Here is a 17,450-nt window from a genome sequence, read left to right on the forward strand (position 1 = left end):
AATTCATGTGTTCCTAATGAGTTTAATACATTATAGTTTACACAGATCCAATACAAATGAAGGGAATTTCCTAGAATCATAGAATGGTTACAGCACAGAAGGAGGCCATTTGGCCCGTCGAGCCTGTGCCGGCTCTCTGCAAGAGCACGTCAGCTCGTCCCACTCCCCCGCCCTTTCCCTGTAGCCCTGCAAAATGTTTCCTTCAGGTACTTATCCAACTCCCTTTTGAAAGCCATGATTGAGTCTGCCTCCACCACCCTTTCAGGCAGGGAATTCCAGGTCCTAACCACTCGCTGAGTAAAAAAGCTTTTCCTCGTGTCGCCTTTGGTTCTTTTGCCAATCACCTTAAATCTCTGTCCTCTGGTTCTCGACCCCTTCTGCCAATGGGAACAGTTTCTCTCTATCTACTCTGTCTAGACTCCTCATTATTTTGAACACCTCTATCAAATCTCCTCTCAACCTCCTCTGCTCTAAGGAGAACAACCCCAGCTTCTCAATCTCTCCACGTAACTGAAGTTCTCACCCCTGGAATCATTCTCGTAAATCTTTTCTGCACCCTCTCTAAGGCCTTTCACATCCTTCCTAAAGCGCAGTGCTCAGAATTGGACTCCAGTTGGGGCCGAACCAGTGTTTTATAAAGGTTTATCATAACTTCTTTGCTTTTGTACTCTATGCCTCTATTTATGAAGCCCAGGATCCCGTATGCTTTTTTAAACTGCTTTCTCAACCTGCCCTGCCACCTTCAATGATTTGTGCACATATACCCCCAGGTCTCTCTGTTCATACACCCGCTTTAGGATTGTACCCTTTAGTTTGTGTTACCTCTCCTCATTCTCCCTAACAAAATGTATCACTTCTTACTTTTCTACGTTATGTTTCATCTGCCACGTGTCCGCCCATTTCACCAGCCTGTCCATGTCTTCTTGAAGTCTATCACTATCCTCCTCACTGTTCACTATACTTCAAGTTTTGTGTCATCTGCAAATTTTGAAATTGTGCCCTGTATTCCCAAGTCCAAGTCATTAATATATATCAAGAAAAGCAGTGGTCCTAGTACTTACCCCTGAGGAACACCACTGCATACCTTCCTCCAGTCCGAAAAACAACCGTTCACCACTACTCTCTGTTTCCTGTCACTTAGCCAATTACGTATCCATGCTGCCACTGTCCCTTTTATTCCATGGGCTTCAACTTTGCTGGCAAGCCTATTATGTGGCATTTTATCAAACGCCTTTTGGAAGTCCATATACACGTCAACTACATTGCCCTCATCAACCCTTTCTGTTACCTCATCAAAAAACTCAATCAAGTTAGTTAAACACGATTTGCCTTTAACAAATCCGTGCTGGCTTTCCTTAATTAATCCACACTTGTCCAAGTGACTGTTAACTTTGTCCCTGCTTCCCCACTACCGAGGTTAAACTGACTGGCCTGTAGTTGCCAGATTTATCCTTACACCCTATTTTGAACAAGGGCTTAACATTTACAATTCTCCAGTCCTCTGGCACCACACCCGTATCTAAGGAGCATTGGAAGATTATGGCGAGTACCTCTGCAATTTCCTCCTTAACCTCCCTCAGCATTCTAGGATGCATCGCATCCGGTCCTGGTGACTTATCAACTTTAAGTACAGCCAGCCTTTCTAGTACCTCCTTTTTATCATTTTTTATCTCCACTACCTCCTTCTTCACTATGACTTTGGCAGCATCTTCTTCTTTGGTGAAGACAGATGCAAAGTACTCATTTAGTACCTCAGCCATACCCTCTGCCTCCATGCATAGGTCTCCTTTTTGGTCTCCAATCGGCCCCACCCCTCCTCTTACTACCCGTTTATTATTTATATGCCTATGGAAGGCTTTTGAATTTCCTTTTATGTTGCCTGCCAATCTATTCCCATACTCTCTCTTTGCCCCTCTTATTTTATTTTTCACTTCCCCTCTGAACTTTCTATATTCAGCCTGATTCTCACTTGTATTCTCAACCTGACATCTGTCATACGCGCTCTTTTTCTGCTTCATCTTACTCTCTATCTCTTTCGTCATCCAGGGAGCTCTGGCTTTAGTTGCCCTACCTTTCCCCCTCGTGGGTATGTACCTCGACTGTACCTGAACCAGCTCCTCTTTAAAGGCAGCCCATTGTTCGATTACAGTTTTGCCTGCCAATCTTTGATTCCAATTTACCCATGCCAGATCCGTTCTCAACCCACTGAAATTTGCCTTCCTCCAATTAAGTATTTTTACTCTAGATTGCTCCCTGTCCTTTTCCATAGCTAATCTAAACCTTATGATACTATGATCACTGTTCCCTAAATGTTCCCCTACTGACACTTGCCCCACCTCATTCCCCAGAACCAGATCCAGCAATGCCTCCTTCCTCATTGGGCCGGAAACGTACTGATCAAGAAAGTTCTCCTGACCACACTTCAGAAATTCTTCCCCATCTCTGCCCTTTACACTATTACTATCCCAGTCTATATTAGGATAATTGAAGTCCCCCATTATTAGTACTCTATAGTCCTCGCACCTCTCTGTAATTTCTCTGCAAATTTGCTCCTCCATATCTTTCCCACTGGTGGCCTATAGAATACACCTAGTAATGTAATGGCACCTCTATTATTTCTTAACTCTAACCAAATAGATTCTGTCCTTGACCCCGTCCATGACATCCTCTCTCTCCTGCACTGTAACATTCCCCTTAACCAATACTGCCACCCCAACTCCTTTCTTTCCTTCCCTATCTTTCCTGAACACCTTATATCCAGAAATATTTAAAACTCAATCCTGCCCTTTTTTGAGCCAGGTCTCCGTTATCGCCACGACAAAATATTCCCATGTGGCTATTTGCGCCTGCAGCTCACCAACCTTATTTACCACGCTTCGTGCATTTACACACGTTTGGTATGTGCTTAATTTGTTTCCTCCCCCCAATATACACACACACACGATTTTTAACCGAAGGGATTAATATTTTGGCCCCGAGATCAGACCATGTGACACTAGTATATGAACATATATTACACTGGTTTTAAATTTCTGTCCCCTACTTTAACAGAGGCATTTTAAATAACTGGATTAACACTGCCACTAAAATAAGATAGAGTGACATTTCAGATGAATGTATTTAATTGGCTAGCTCGTTCAAAGAGCTGGCACGGGCACGATGGGCCGTATGGCCTTCCTTCTGTGCTGTGCGATTCTGTGTGTTTGTGCACTATCATCTCCTGGCATTATTGCAAGGTCCTGGTTATATTCTGACGGTACAGAGTTTAGGCCATTTAACGATCTCCCGTTAAATGCAGTACGGTGCGCCAGTTCCTCCAACTGAGAAGTGCGGGTGGGAGAACAAAAGGAAACGAAGCACGTTTCAGACTTGCTTTACTCCCCCACCTCCTGTAACACCAAAATGAAGGCTTCGAAGCCACAATTATAAAGCATTTTAAAATATGGGATCGTTGGCTTCAAATTCAGGGCAATGGTTCCTGAATTCAACCTGCAAAAATAGGAGCCCTGATTAAGTTGGGCCAGTTGAGCGTACTGGCTACCTCCCATGGTGGCACGCTCATCCCGTGCCGTCGACACTTTGGCGCTGCCGGCGTTTGGTTGCCCGTGATTGCAAGTGAAAAGCAATGTCTGAACTTGATGACGGCTGCTAATTTCACTTGGTTGTACAGCCGCTCCGAAGCACAAGGAGGAAATGGGGCTCTTCGGAATGGAGAGCGAGCATCAATTCGGGAGATTACAAGTGGAGGACACATCTTTGTCAGCCCCAGTTTCCTGACTGTCGCCAGAATGTGGGCGATACAGAGATTCACCATTGCGACTAGCAGTGAGGGTTTGTTGATTTGGGATCATTTATGGTTGCATCATCCTCCTCCTGCCAGTACAGGCAGGGTTGCAGATTCCTCTTATATCACTGTAGGAGGACATGCTCTCGGGAAGGAGATACATCGCAGTAGGGAACTAAATGTTCCAGCTAAGGACAGAATAAATGTGTTCACTACAGGTCCGAATATTGGTTTTACCAGGGCTACCTAGGACCATACAACCACAGAAAAGCAAAGCTAGCATCTTAACCGGAGCACCAGTGTGGCGGCCACTGAGCCAGGAGACTGGCGGAAACTCCACTGAACAAGGTCATTCGTTGAGCCTGGACAGTGGTGTGAGGGTATCCACTGAACTAGAAGTGATTAAACTAGGGACACCACAGTGAGCTTGGGGACCTGGAAGACACTCACTAGGCCAGGACACAGGACGGAGACCCAATGGACCAGGGCACTAGTAGGGGGAACCCAATGGACTAGGGCACTAGTAGGGGGAACCCAATGGACCAGGGCACTAGTAGGGGGACTCAATGGACTAGGGCACTAGTAGGGGGAACCCAATGGACCAGGGCACTAGTAGGGGGAACCCAATGGACCAGGGCACTAGTAGGGGGAACCCAATGGACAAGGACACGAGTAGGGGGAACCCAATGGACCAGGGCACTAGTAGGGGGAACCCAAATGGACCAGGGCACCAGTAGGGGGAACCCAATGGACCAGGGCACCAGTAGGGGGAACCCAATGGACCAGGGCACCAGTAGGAGGAACCCAATGGACCAGGGCACCAGTAGGGGGAACCCAATGGACCAGGGCACCAGTAAGGGGACTCAATGGAGCAGGACACCAACTGAGTAACTTCAGAAACTGTAAAGACATTAAACGAAGTCTAGACATGGGGCAGGCATTGCATGCTGGGTTTCTGTGCCGCTTATTAATATAAAACGTGCAGGATGAGTAGACTTTTATGACTTTGTGCTCAGGAGTTTGGTGGTCCTTGTAGGACTTTCCATCGATTAATTCTCAACCTTTTGCTGCCGGCAATTCCAAGCTGGGAGCTGGGAGAATCCCAAAGACCTGCTCTAAAAACGTACCATCAGCACGGTGAACCATTTCTTCCTCCATTAGTCTTTTTAACAAGTGACTCCTGCCTCACCCTCTTGATTTTAACAACCTTTTTACACCCTCTGTGGCCTTGTGTCCTCGGCTCTGACTCTCGCCAACACAGCTCAGTCAGACAAGACAGTTGCAGGAGACAGTTTGTCCGCTACATAGGAGCAGTAACGTGCTTATAGGGAGGCTAGCTCTGAAAAGGAATCTTGGTGGACATTTCCCCCCATTCCTTCATCCAGCGAGTCCAATTCTAGTAAAAAAAAACAGAAAATGCTGGAAATACTCAGCAGGTCAGGCAGCATCTGTGGAGAGAGAAACAGAGTTAACGTTTCAGGTCGATGGCCTTTCATCAGAACCTGAAACGTGAACTCTATTTCTTTCTCCACAGATGTTGCCTGTCCTGCTGAGTATTTCCAGCATTTTTTGTTTTTAAATTCAGATTTCCAGCCTCCGCAGTATTTTGCATTTGTGTTGGAGTCCAATTGTAGTGCAGCCATTTGTCTTCCTGGATGAGATCTACTAATGCAGAAGCGGTCTCCACTCCCCGCCATCACAACCAGCTTTGTCTTTTTTTCTATTTTCTTTTTTTTTACTGCTATGAGATTTGCTGCTCTGAAATTTCCTCTCTTTACCCTGCTCAGCTCCTCCCTTCATTCTCCTAAGCTTCAAATACACCATCCTGCACACTCCCTCCTCCTCTAACTCACTTATGCTACACTGTGGACCTTCCTTCATCTTCCCACAGGCTTTCAAAACCCAATCTTTATGTCACCTAGTCACTATTTCTCATCTTCCCTCCTACTCTTGAACCGCGGCGATGTCCTTGAACCTTGGAGACGACCTTTAGCCCCGGTGATGACCTTTAGCCTTGCCGATGTGTCTCCATTACAAGTGTGACCAAGGATAAAACCTGGGGCCTTCCTAGTCTGTGTGGTTCAATACAACACTACGTTGCGCACTCAACTGCGGGGATCCCCCGGCACCTTCTACAAAGAGCAGCATGAATAGAAACATATATTTTTTTGTTTACAGAACAAAATTGAATTTTGTGCCAGGCGATAAACTAAGAAAAAGGAAAATGGAGAGCAAAACAGATAAGAGATTGAAAGAAAGAAAAAAGAACTTGCATTTATCTAGCAAATTTCACAATCTAAGGACGTCCCAAAGCGCTTTATTGCAGATGAAGTAATTTTGAAGTGCGGTCATTGTTGTAATGTAGGGAAACGCGGCAGCTAATTTGCGCACAGCAAGCTCCCACAAACAACAACGAGGTAATGACCAGATAATCTGTTTTTAGGTGTTGTTTGAGGGATAAATATTGGCCAGGACACCGGGGAGAACTCCCCCTGCTCCTCTTCTTCGAAATAGCGCCGTGGGATCTTTGATGTCCGTGGAGCCCCTCCCCACCATTACCTCACTCTGATTTCCTTTTCTCACACACCAGCCACTGGCTTTGCTAATTGCGGCAATGTGTGCCAAATCTTACAGTTTTCACTGCGCTGTGGTCTTGGCGGTGCCCTGCCCGAGACCGCTCAAGCCAATCGCTCTCGGTCCCCCATACAAGCCAAAGAGGAAAAGATCTACAACCCCCTTCCGTCCAGACTCGACTCAAACCCCAGGTCCCAGAGGACGCAGGGCCAGTGCACTAACCCACCGTGCCACTCAATGCCTACACGGGACTCTCTCCCCAAACCAGTTAACAATTTAAGCAGTGGAAGAGTGGTAATTAAGTAAATAAGGAGTATAGGAAAGCATGGAAATGTGTGTGTCGACAGAGGTTAGCTACCTTAGGAAAAGCAAGGGAAGGAAATGAAATGGAATATATATATGTAATACCTCAAACCTGAGATGGCAACCAACCAACCACCTGTTTGCTTTCAATGGTATCCGTTTGTAAATGCCGTCGCAATCAATGGTCCCTAAAATTGTACAGTTATTAGGTCTGTCAGTGCTCAATACATATTCAAACAAGGAAACATTTCTCTTTTTCTTTTTTTTTCAAAAAATAACTTGCAAAAACCAAAAAAAAAGTGACGACTTATCTACAGGATGTGACCTTGTGTTGGGTCAAGTAACAGGTGGGTTATCAAAGTCATTCTTCATTTTCCTCCTAACTGATCACCCTGAAAATAACTCAACAAGTTTCTGAAGAATGAGGAAAGCCTTCACAAAGCTGTATGAATCTATGTTGGTTTTGTAAGCTTCAATGATTCAATTTGTGCATATTAATATTGTTATTGCATACCCCCTTCATTTTAATCATCGTCCTCCAATGCACTCAACCTTTTGGCCAATGTTGGGGAAGGATGTTATTTTAAATTGAACTCTATCCCAGCTCATCACCTTAGTAACAGTCATCATTAACACCGTTGGCCCTCTTCATTCAGAATTACACTGTGATCTGGAGAGCGGCAGGTTCAGCTACATAATGCATTTTTTTGTTTTACAGGCGATTTCTTACAATAATCAAGGTGATTAACAGACGGAACTGTTTTGTTTTACAAATAGGCGTGCATTTAAGAGCCATCACCTCACTATATAAATATATATAGGATTAGCACCTCTGATATAAGGATCAGCACCCCCTTGTGTAACAATTTGCAATTCTTTATATAGGGGGGACCTCCACCTCTGCATATTAGGGACCTTCTCCTCCATGTAATAGGGACCTGCACCTCTGTATATTGGGGACCAGTGCCTCTGTATACTAGGGACCTGCACCTCTACATTTAACGATTAATAATAGCAACAAATATAGAACACACAAATCATGTCTTGAAGCTCACAAGTATGTTGGAGACATGGCACTGGAGTTCTGGGCCAGGAACATATTGTACTTTGAATTGACTGGTTCTTCATCGCATTACAGTTTGGAGAGGCTGTCAATCCCCAGTCTGTCCTGATCTTTTCTTCCAATTTGCATTCCCATGGCTTGTTGGCAATTACGGATTTACAGAATGGATGAACTCAATCAGTCGGCACCTTTGGGCCTGGTTGGCGGGGCAAACTAATGGACCATTGGTATTCTGAGGTGATTTTTGTTACTGCTCTACTCTGGGTCCATCCTTCCCATCCTTACCGCCTCCCCACTGATTGGTATCTCAGACTGGGGCGGGTGCCAATAACCCTCCACAATACCTTGGCCAAAAGGCCCATTCCTTCATAGACAGCAAGTGTTGGCTGCCTTGATCATGGAGGCTTCAGGCCTAGCCCCGATCCTGCACTCACTCACTGTGCACACATGCACAATACTCCAGCAGAGGCCACTGGACAGCAATCAGAGACTGGAGCCCTGGCGAATACTTAGACAAAGCGTAGCACCGCCGCTGTTACGTTGGCTGAGAGCAGCTAACAACTGAGCAGGGACCTCCCTACTCTCCGAGGCTCAGTGGCAAACTGGGCAGTGCCTTTAGCTCACTGAGGCTTCAGAAGAGTTCCAACACTTTGGTATTTTAACTCACGACGGGGCCTCAGATTGGGGGGGGGGGGGGGGGGGCCCACAGTGAAAATTAATTTCTGACCTGGCAAAATCACAGATTAAAGAAAAATGGCCATTTCTTGGGTGGTGGGGGGACGGCGGCGGGGGAGAAGTGGGGTGGAGGGCGGAGCGGTTTCTCTGCCCCGAGAGGAGGCACAAGGTTCAGGATTTGGAAAGCACGGATCCTAAAATGAGGTGGGAGGGATAGTAGTAGACGGTGCACTTGTCTCAAATTCCACTCTCTGTTGTTACAGTGCAGGTTTTAAGGGCTTGTAAAATATATGGGTTAAGGTCCGCTAACATAGCAGAGAGAGGAATTTTGGACGTCCGAGTTAAGCCTTTGTGCGCTGGTACACCACGGTATATTTTCTGGGGACCGTGGTGTCATAAGACCCCGATTGTGATACGTTAGGCCTTTGCAAAGAGTTATCGTACCAGGACTGACAGCCTCTCCTCAGGATTACTATGGGTTCATGCCAACACATCTAATATTAGAGCACAGCATCTTGACACAGACACATACAGTTAAGAGGCAAGTTTCAACTCCAAAGCTACAGCATTTCATTTGATTGGTCTATATTGGCTGGATTAAAATTGAGCAGAACGGGCCTACACTCTCTGGCGTTTAGAAGAATGAGAGGTGATCTCATTGAAATGTGTAAAATTCTTCCAGGGCTTGATAGGATTGATGCCGAGAGGCTGTTTCCCCTGGCTGGAGTGTCTAGAACCAGGGGTCACAGTCTCAGGATAAGGGGTCGGCCATTTAGGACTGAGATGAGGAGGAATTTCTTCACTCAGAGGGTGGTGAATCTTTGGAATTCTCTACCCCAGAGGGCTGTGGAGACTCAGTCACTGAGTATATTCAAGGCTGAGAGCGATCGATTTTTTGGACTCTAGGGGAATCAAGGGGATCGGGCAGGATGTTGGAGATGAGGTCGAAGATCAGCCATGATCTTATTGAATGGCGGAGCAGGCTCGAGGGGCCGCATGGCCGACTCCTGCTCCTATTACTTATGTTCCTATCAGCAACAAAAACAAATTCTAAAATAATTCTCATTATTCGCAGCATCTCCTGACAGTTCCAGATCAGGCTACCTGTACTTGGATATTCACTTGAAGTGCCATAACCGACAAGGCTACGGACCAAGTGCTGGAAAGTGGGATTTGGATGGATAGCTCTTTGTCGGCTGGCATGAACAAGATGGGCCGAATGGCCTCCTCTGCTGTAAATTTCTATGATACCTCTCTGTAAACCTCAGGAAGATTCACTTGGAGTCTTACTTTCATTTTAAAGATGATTTTGGTGAGGGATGGGACCAGAGAGAGAGGCAGAGTTTGAAGTTACAAGGGAAGAGGTGAGCTAATGACGTGATGACTGAGCGTGAATGTGGCACCAGGGAAGCCTTTGTTGTGGATTTAGGTGGCAAATACAGCGGTACTTCTTGGCTGCTGGAGCGGCAGAGCAAATGGGCCTCTGGAGCAGAAAAGCTTAATGCTTGACTGACAATCACATGCAGGCTCTTTCCGAGAAGCCTGTTTTGATAGGCCTCAACTGGGTCACCTGGGAAAGGAGGCTGTCACACGGGCCTGGGGGTGGGCGGATCCCTCTGTGTACTGGTCGAAAAGCAGGGACCGTCCCACATTCAGCGCGAATGCAGAAAGATGAAGGGAGAAGTTAAAGGGGTTGAAATCAGAGGTCTCGGTTTGTGGGGCAGTAAAAGGGGTGGAGGGGCGGGGAGGGCGGCTCAGCACCCCTGGGCCTAGGGAAGGGAAAATGAACCAGGATTCCTGCTACTCATCACGTCTCACTCACTCTGGCTGGAAAGTGAACGTGCGCAGACACCAAGTGAGGACAGGATCACGTTCGCGGTCGAACAAGGCTCGCAGGCGAAAAATGGTCGCTTGCTCGACCGAGGTTACCCTCCCCCCCCTCCCTGTGGAACCAAACCCACAAGAGTCATCGTCTTCAGCAGAGGCGAAGAGGGCACAGAAACGGTGGGAACAACCACCGAAAAAAAAAATCAGAGCAGGGCAGGGGCAGAAAAGAATTCTGGATGAAGACAAAACATCACAGCCTCCACAGACCAACGCAAACACTGCCCACTAGGCTCATCAGTAAGGCAATCTTCCAGCCAGACATGCTGCACACAGTATCGGATCATCCATTAAATTAGCGTTAAGGAAAACGCAACAAAAGCATTTCTGTCCCTTGCCAATTCAAACTTTCCAAGTGGCATTGATGAAATATTACACGGACTTGACCCCAAGCATAACCGTACTGTTTTGGGATTGTTGTCGAGAATTGCGGCTATAGCTGCATTTCTAATTTCTGAATTTCAAAAAAAAATGTCTGGCCTGGTCACTATCTGCGATTATAGAGCTACAACATGAGGGCCACAGAAACACTGGGGCTGCCAAAGGCACAAGACAGCCATAGTATATACAATCCCACTGCATGTTATAAGTGTCATCCTGTTGTACGTAACAGTTATGATACCCCAGGCTTGTTGCTTATTAAAATATCCCTGCTTTTGTTGCTTGAAATATGTTTAATATCCCATGTCCTGTTGTGTAACGTTTAATATTCCCCCCGGTCCTGTTGTGTAACATTTAACATTCCCCCCCGGTCCTGTTGTGTAACATTTAACATTCCCCCTCGGTCCTGTTGTGTAACATTTAACATTCCCCCTCGGTCCTGTTGTGTAACATTTAACATTCCCCCTCGGTCCTGTTGTGTAACATTTAACATTCCTCCTGGTCCGGTTGTAAAACGTTTAACAATCCCCCCCCCCCCCCCTTCTTAGGCAGTCCCTCGGAACCAAGGATGACTTGCTTCCACACTAAAAAATGAGTTCTCAGGTGACTGATGAGCCCAATGCGGGACCTACAGTCTCTGTCACAGGTGGAGCAGACGGTGGTTAAAGGGGTGGGTGGGTGGGGTGCACTGCTTGCGCTTGGCTTCCGCTTGCTCCCGGCGAAGAGACTCGGGGTGTTCAGTGCCTTCTCAGATGCTTCTCCTCCACTTTGTGCGGTCTTGGGCCAGGGATTCCCAGGTGTCGGTGGGGATGTTGCACTTTTTCAAGGAGGCTTTGAGAGTGTCCTTGAAGCATTTCCTCTACCCACCTGGGGCTCTCTTGCCATGTCGGAGCTCCAAGTAGAGCGCTTGTTTTGGGAGTCTCGTATTGGGCATACGGACGATGTGGCCTGTCCATCGGAGCTGATCGAGCGTGGTCAGAGCTTCGATGCTGGGGATGTTGGCCTGAGCGAGAACACTGACGTTGGTGCGCCTATCCTGCCAATGGATTTGCAGGATCTTGCGGAGGCAGCGTTGGTGGTACCTTTCTGTTGTGTATGTAACCTGTTCCACCTTAAGAGAGCTTAAGCCTGTTCCACCTTAAGAGATGTACTACTTTCTCAGGCTGCTGTAGACGTAATACCGGGGGTGAACACACCGGTATATAAGCACTGTGCAGTAATCTTGTATTCAGTATAGTCCCTACCTCCAACCAGTAAAGACCTGTTTGAGTTATACGTTTAAGTCTTTGTGTTAATTGTTCAATACAATACACATACTTAACACTGGCGACGAGTCAGGTTCTTACCCTGCGGCAGTTATTCCACGGCGGTTGAAGAGAGGTTTCAAACCTCACCACTCAACTGGAAGCGACAGGCATTAGGACCCTGAAGCCTCCATCAGCTTGTGAACCGGAGTAGAAGACAGGACTGGGGAAGAGAGAGGTACAGGGCGATAGCGATCGGCAGATAAGGGCCGGGCCGGGCCGCTTTGAAGTGAGGGGCGCAGCCGGGCCATCGATCGCATCCGCTGATAAGGGCCGGGCCGCTTTCAAGTGCGAGGCGCAGCCGGGCCATCGATCGAAATCCCTGATAAGGGCCGCACTCGGGCTGAAAGGCGCGGCGGCTGCAGAAGCTCAAGGTGCGAGAGCCGCGGTGCACAGCGCGGGCTATCGATCGCGGCGGAGATAAGGGCCGCACTCGGGGGCTGAAGGGAGACAGCGTCGGGGGACGGGTGAAGACCGCCAAGCGCGGGAAAACCGCCATTTTGTGGGCGGAGGACGACGGCAAGAGCGGGAAGCCGCCATCTTGGATAGCAGTAAAAAAATAAAAAAAAATCTGAGAAATTGCAAATCTGATAAAGTACTACAATGCCTAAACACGGGAATATTAGCACCTTTGATAGTGACCTCGAAGATTGGGCCATATATGTTGAACGAGTTAAAAATTATTGTAAGGCCAATAAAATTCGTGAGGCTGATAAAGCACTAACATTATTAAATTTAATGGGTGCGAAGACATACGGGCAATTGAAACACCTGTTATCACCAGATGAACCGGCGGATAAGACGTTCGATGAGATTGTTACTGTCCTGAAAGATCATCTAAACCCCACGCCGCTGATGCTAGCGGAACGATTTAAATTTTACGACAGAAGGCAGCTACAGCATGAAAGCAATGCTGAATATTTGCTGGAATTGCGTAAATTAGCGAAATATTGCCAGTTTCGAACGGGACTGACAGATGCACTACGAGACAAATTTGTGTGTGGTTTATTTAAACAGGATACACAAAAGCGACTGCTCGAGGAGAATGAGCTGACGCTTGAGAAGGCGGTCACTATGGCAGCAGCACACGAAGCCGCAGCGAGAGGCACGGCAGTAATGCAGCTACGGTCACCGGAGCTCAGTGCACACAAATTGGGTGTGAGTTCTGTTAAATGTTATCGTTGTGGAAAGACAACGCATGATCAGAACCAGTGTTGGTTTAAAAACCAAGAATGTAGAACTTGTGGTAGGCTTGGACATATAGCTAGAGTATGCAGGTCAGGGAAGAAGACCAGCAACAAGAAGTCACCGTAAGGGAAATACGCAAAGGTACACAAGGTGGCCGAACAGGAGTCCGATTCAGACGCAAGCAGTATTGAACTGGCTAGCTTAAGGGTACTCAACGTTGGTAAGGGTGCAGACCTCCAGACAATTTGGGTTACTCTTCAGATAGAAGGAATCCAAGTAAAAATGGAATTGGACACTGGATCGGCATTGTCGGTCATGAATAAGAAAGATTACAGAAGGTTATTCCAACATATTCCCCTACAGGATACGGAGATTATATTGACAACCTACACGGGGCAGAGAGTGTACCCCATCGGGACAATAAAGGTTGCAGTGGCCAACAAGGGCGAAGGAAGTCAAATAATGGACTTATATGTGCTACCGGAGGGAGGTCCACCACTACTAGGCCGGGAGTGGTTTAGAAACATAAATATGGACTGGCATTCGCTAAAAGCCATAAAGAGTGAGAACTCGGTGCAGATAATCAGCCCAGACTCTAGAACTGATGATGGTAAGACCAACCCATGTGCAAAAGACAAAGTTTCAGCACAGAATTCCACTGAGCAACAACAACATAGTTTAACAGAGAATTCTGAGTCTGTCAAGTCTACTGATATGCACATTTTTGAGGGACACTGGGCTCGAACTCAACTCCATTTCAAACTACAACAGCAATTAGAACAAATGATTCGCCGTTTTGAGCAAGAGATGAATGAAATAAAAAAGTTCTTTGTTACAGAGTGGGAGAATCTGGAAAGGCAACAGAAGCAACTGATGGAGAAAATGGAGCAGGAGCACACCAACCATCTGCGCGAGGAGGCCGAACGAATCAAAGCTGATTCAGGTTCTGAAGGTGCGTGCCATAATCTGGTGTCAGAAGAGTTAACGGTCAGCCAACTCCTTCATATGCTGAGGGACAAGACTCTGAAATGGGAAAAACTTGAACACGAGCTGCGATCTTCAAAGGAAAAGGGTTCGGAGCTCTCAAAAGTCATTGAGATGGCTGATGTGACGACACAGACTGAAACGACTGCAACAGAGCAGCCATTGGATGCCAAAAGTACGCTGACTCACGTCAATGTAGAACAACAGACCGCTGAAACAGCTGCTCCGGTAGAGGGACTGCATAGTCCGAGCAATCAATCTCCAAAGGAAGTTGAAGTATTAAAATCACAAATGAGGTCACTAGTAAACGACTTGCTGAAAGCCCAGAAAAAGCTGGATGCAGAGGTACACATGAAGAAGTCTCTTCAGGAAAGATGTCTGGATTTGGAACAAGAGCTGGCTAACGTCCAGCTGGGTATGGAGGAAATAGACGACCCTCTCGCTGGCCTAGCTCAGGACGACACCGAATATTACCATGACCTGTCGGACGACTCCGAATATTACGAAGACCTGTCCTGCCCAGCTTGTAACTTCGACCCCCAAAGTGCAGAAATCATGGAGGAGCACCAAAAGTCTACGGAACATCGGAAGAAGGTGGCTCTACTACGGGAAGTAAGAGAGATAGAGAAGGAACAGCAGTCGGATAGCGTCCAGTTGGGTAAGGAAGAAGTAGAAGGGCCTCTCGACCTGTTGAGTGATAGTGAATACTACGAGGATGTGGTATGCCCAAATTGTGATGGAAACTCCCAAAGTGCTGAAATCCGGAGGAAGCACTTAAGGTCTAAAGAACATAGAGAGTTGGTAGCATTACAGCTGTCCGCCGAGAAGATGGGAACGACAAGAGTTGTAAAAAGGCAGAAAAGAAAAAGAAGAGGCCGAAAATAATAATTGTTTAAAATATTGTTACTTCTACTACCTCCGGCCGAACACTACGAAAAGATGCTGTCTGGAACGAATTAAGATCAGAGACTGAATTTACGAACTGTTCCCACAGAGACTGAACCTGTAAACTGTTCCCACTAAGAGTATGTTGCAACTGTTCGTAGAGATTGAATCTGTGAACTGTTTTCCGCAGAGACTGAATCTGTGATATGTTACGTTAAACATGAAGTTATATATGTATATATGTTATTACGTTATGTTAAATGGGGGGGATGACTATAAAGCTAAGAAGGGAGGAGTGTTGTGTATGTAACCTGTTCCACCTTAAGAGAGCTTAAGCCTGTTCCACCTTAAGAGATGTACTACTTTCTCAGGCTGCTGTAGACGTAATACCGGGGGTGAACACACCGGTATATAAGCACTGTGCAGTAATCTTGTATTCAGTATAGTCCCTACCTCCAACCAGTAAAGACCTGTTTGAGTTATACGTTTAAGTCTTTGTGTTAATTGTTCAATACAATACACATACTTAACACTTTCCAGTGTTTTGAGGTGCCTGCTGTACATGGTCCATGTCTCTGAGGCATACAGCAGGGCAGGTATCACTACTGCTCTGTAGACCATGAGCTTAGTGCCGGGTTTGAGGTCCTGGTCTTCAAACACTCTCTTCCTCAGGCAACCGAAGGCTGCACTGGCGCACTGAAGGCAGTGTTGGACCTCGTCATCGATGTCTGCCCTTGTTGACAGTAGGCTCCCGAGGTATGGAAAGTGGTCCAAGGCCTCGTCGTGGATTTTGATAATCGGGGAGCAGTACCATGTGGCGGGGGCAGGTTGGTAGAGGACCTTTGTCTTACGGATGTTTAGTGTAAGGCCCATGCTCTCGTACGCTTCGGTGAAGGTGTTGACAATGGTTTGGAGTTCGACCTCAGAGTGTGCGCAGAAGCAAGCGTTGTCTGCATACTGTAATTCGATGACAGAGGATGGGATGACCTTGGATCTGGACTGGAGGCGATGGAGGTTGAACAGTTTCCCGTTTGTTCTGTAGATTAGCTCCACTCCAGCGGGGAGCTTACTGAGGGTGAGATGGAGCATTGCAGCAAGGAAGATCGAGAAGAGCGCTGGTGCGATGACACAGACTTGTTTGACCCCGGCCCGTACGTGAATTGGGTCTGTGGTGGATCCGTTGGTCAGGATCACGGCTTGCATGTCGTCGTGAAGCAGGCGGAGGAGGATGGTGAGAAACTTTTGAGGGCAGCCGAATTTGAGGAGGACACTCCATAATCCCTCACGGTTGACGGTGTCGAAGGCCTTTGTGAGGTCAAAGGCGGCCATCTACAGCGGTTGGCGCTGTTCCCTGCATTTCTCTTGTAGTTGACGCGCGTTCCTATTGTAAAACGTTTAACATTCCCCCTGGTCATGTTCTGTAATGTTTAACATTCCCCCCGGTCCTGTTGTGCAACGTTTAACATTCCCCCTGGTCCTGTCGTGTAACATTTAATATGCCCCCCAGTCCTGTCGTGTAACGTTTAGTATTCCCCCCAGTCCTGTTGTGTAACGTTTAACATTCCCCCTGGTCCTGTCGTGTAACATTTAACATTCCCCCGGTCCTGTTGTGCGTGATATCTGGGACACCCTCTGCCCTGTTGAATGTGACAAACTCAACTCCTCATTTTTTGCTTCATGGCCGAAATTCAGGTGTCAGTTTTCAGACAGAAATATTTTTGTTTCACTTTCTTTAAGCAAACGATGCTAACCATGCATTTAATTTAAAAAAACTGCAAGTTAAACAACAAACATTCAGTATTAATTATTAGAGTTACTGAACCTTCTGGAGTGTGACATTGTGATTCACCCACAATAGGATGATGTGCCCTAAACTGTACCTCGAGGACTTTCTGTTATATACCTGTACAGGACGCCTGTGCCTTGGATATGAAAATTATTACCGTTACATGGCTTAACAGCTGAAGGACAAAACGTACGTAATGGAACTTTTAAAATCCACACACACTGAAAATATATCTCATACTTTTTTTTTTCAAAATAGTGCATTATTCCCATTTTTTTCTCCCCCCCCATTCAAATGAACAATTTCTGTTAAAATTTATTTATTTAAACCAACAAAAATGAAAATGAAACAACATCAGCTGCTTAGGAGACACAGATAACACACTCCAGATGAAAACCAGCCCGACCTCTGACCTTGCTACGAGCGAGACGGAGAATCCCGCTTTGGGCCCTGAGGCGCCTTCAGTGAAGGATAGTTCGCGCGCGACGATTGGCAAATGGTGGGTAAGGAGGAATAATTGGCAAACGAATCGTACCCTGCGTCGCTTGACAAATTTAAGTGGCATTTTATAGATATTTTAGGGTCCGTTTGCGTTTCTCTCATTCAGAAAACTTAATTTATTTATTTCTCCCCATTGAT

At 46.7% G+C, this 17,450-nt stretch overlaps 1 protein-coding gene across 1 annotated transcript in view; it reads right to left on the reverse strand.

Annotated features, from left to right (window-relative positions):
• Positions 1–17,450, reverse strand: part of LOC147102401 (RNA-binding protein Musashi homolog 2-like) — a 269,465-nt gene that overhangs the window by 12,206 nt on the left and 239,809 nt on the right. Inside the window, exon 8 of the mRNA XM_085964792.1 lies at positions 6,767–6,849. Within this exon, the coding sequence (XP_085820918.1) occupies positions 6,808–6,849 (42 nt within the window). The 3' untranslated portion in view covers positions 6,767–6,807. The remainder of the gene's footprint in view (positions 1–6,766; positions 6,850–17,450) is intronic.

This window comes from Somniosus microcephalus, chromosome 22 (genome assembly GCF_052327205.1).
Source record: "Somniosus microcephalus isolate GS21.2 chromosome 22, FLI_Smic_1.0, whole genome shotgun sequence".
Taxonomy (NCBI): domain Eukaryota; kingdom Metazoa; phylum Chordata; class Chondrichthyes; order Squaliformes; family Somniosidae; genus Somniosus; species Somniosus microcephalus.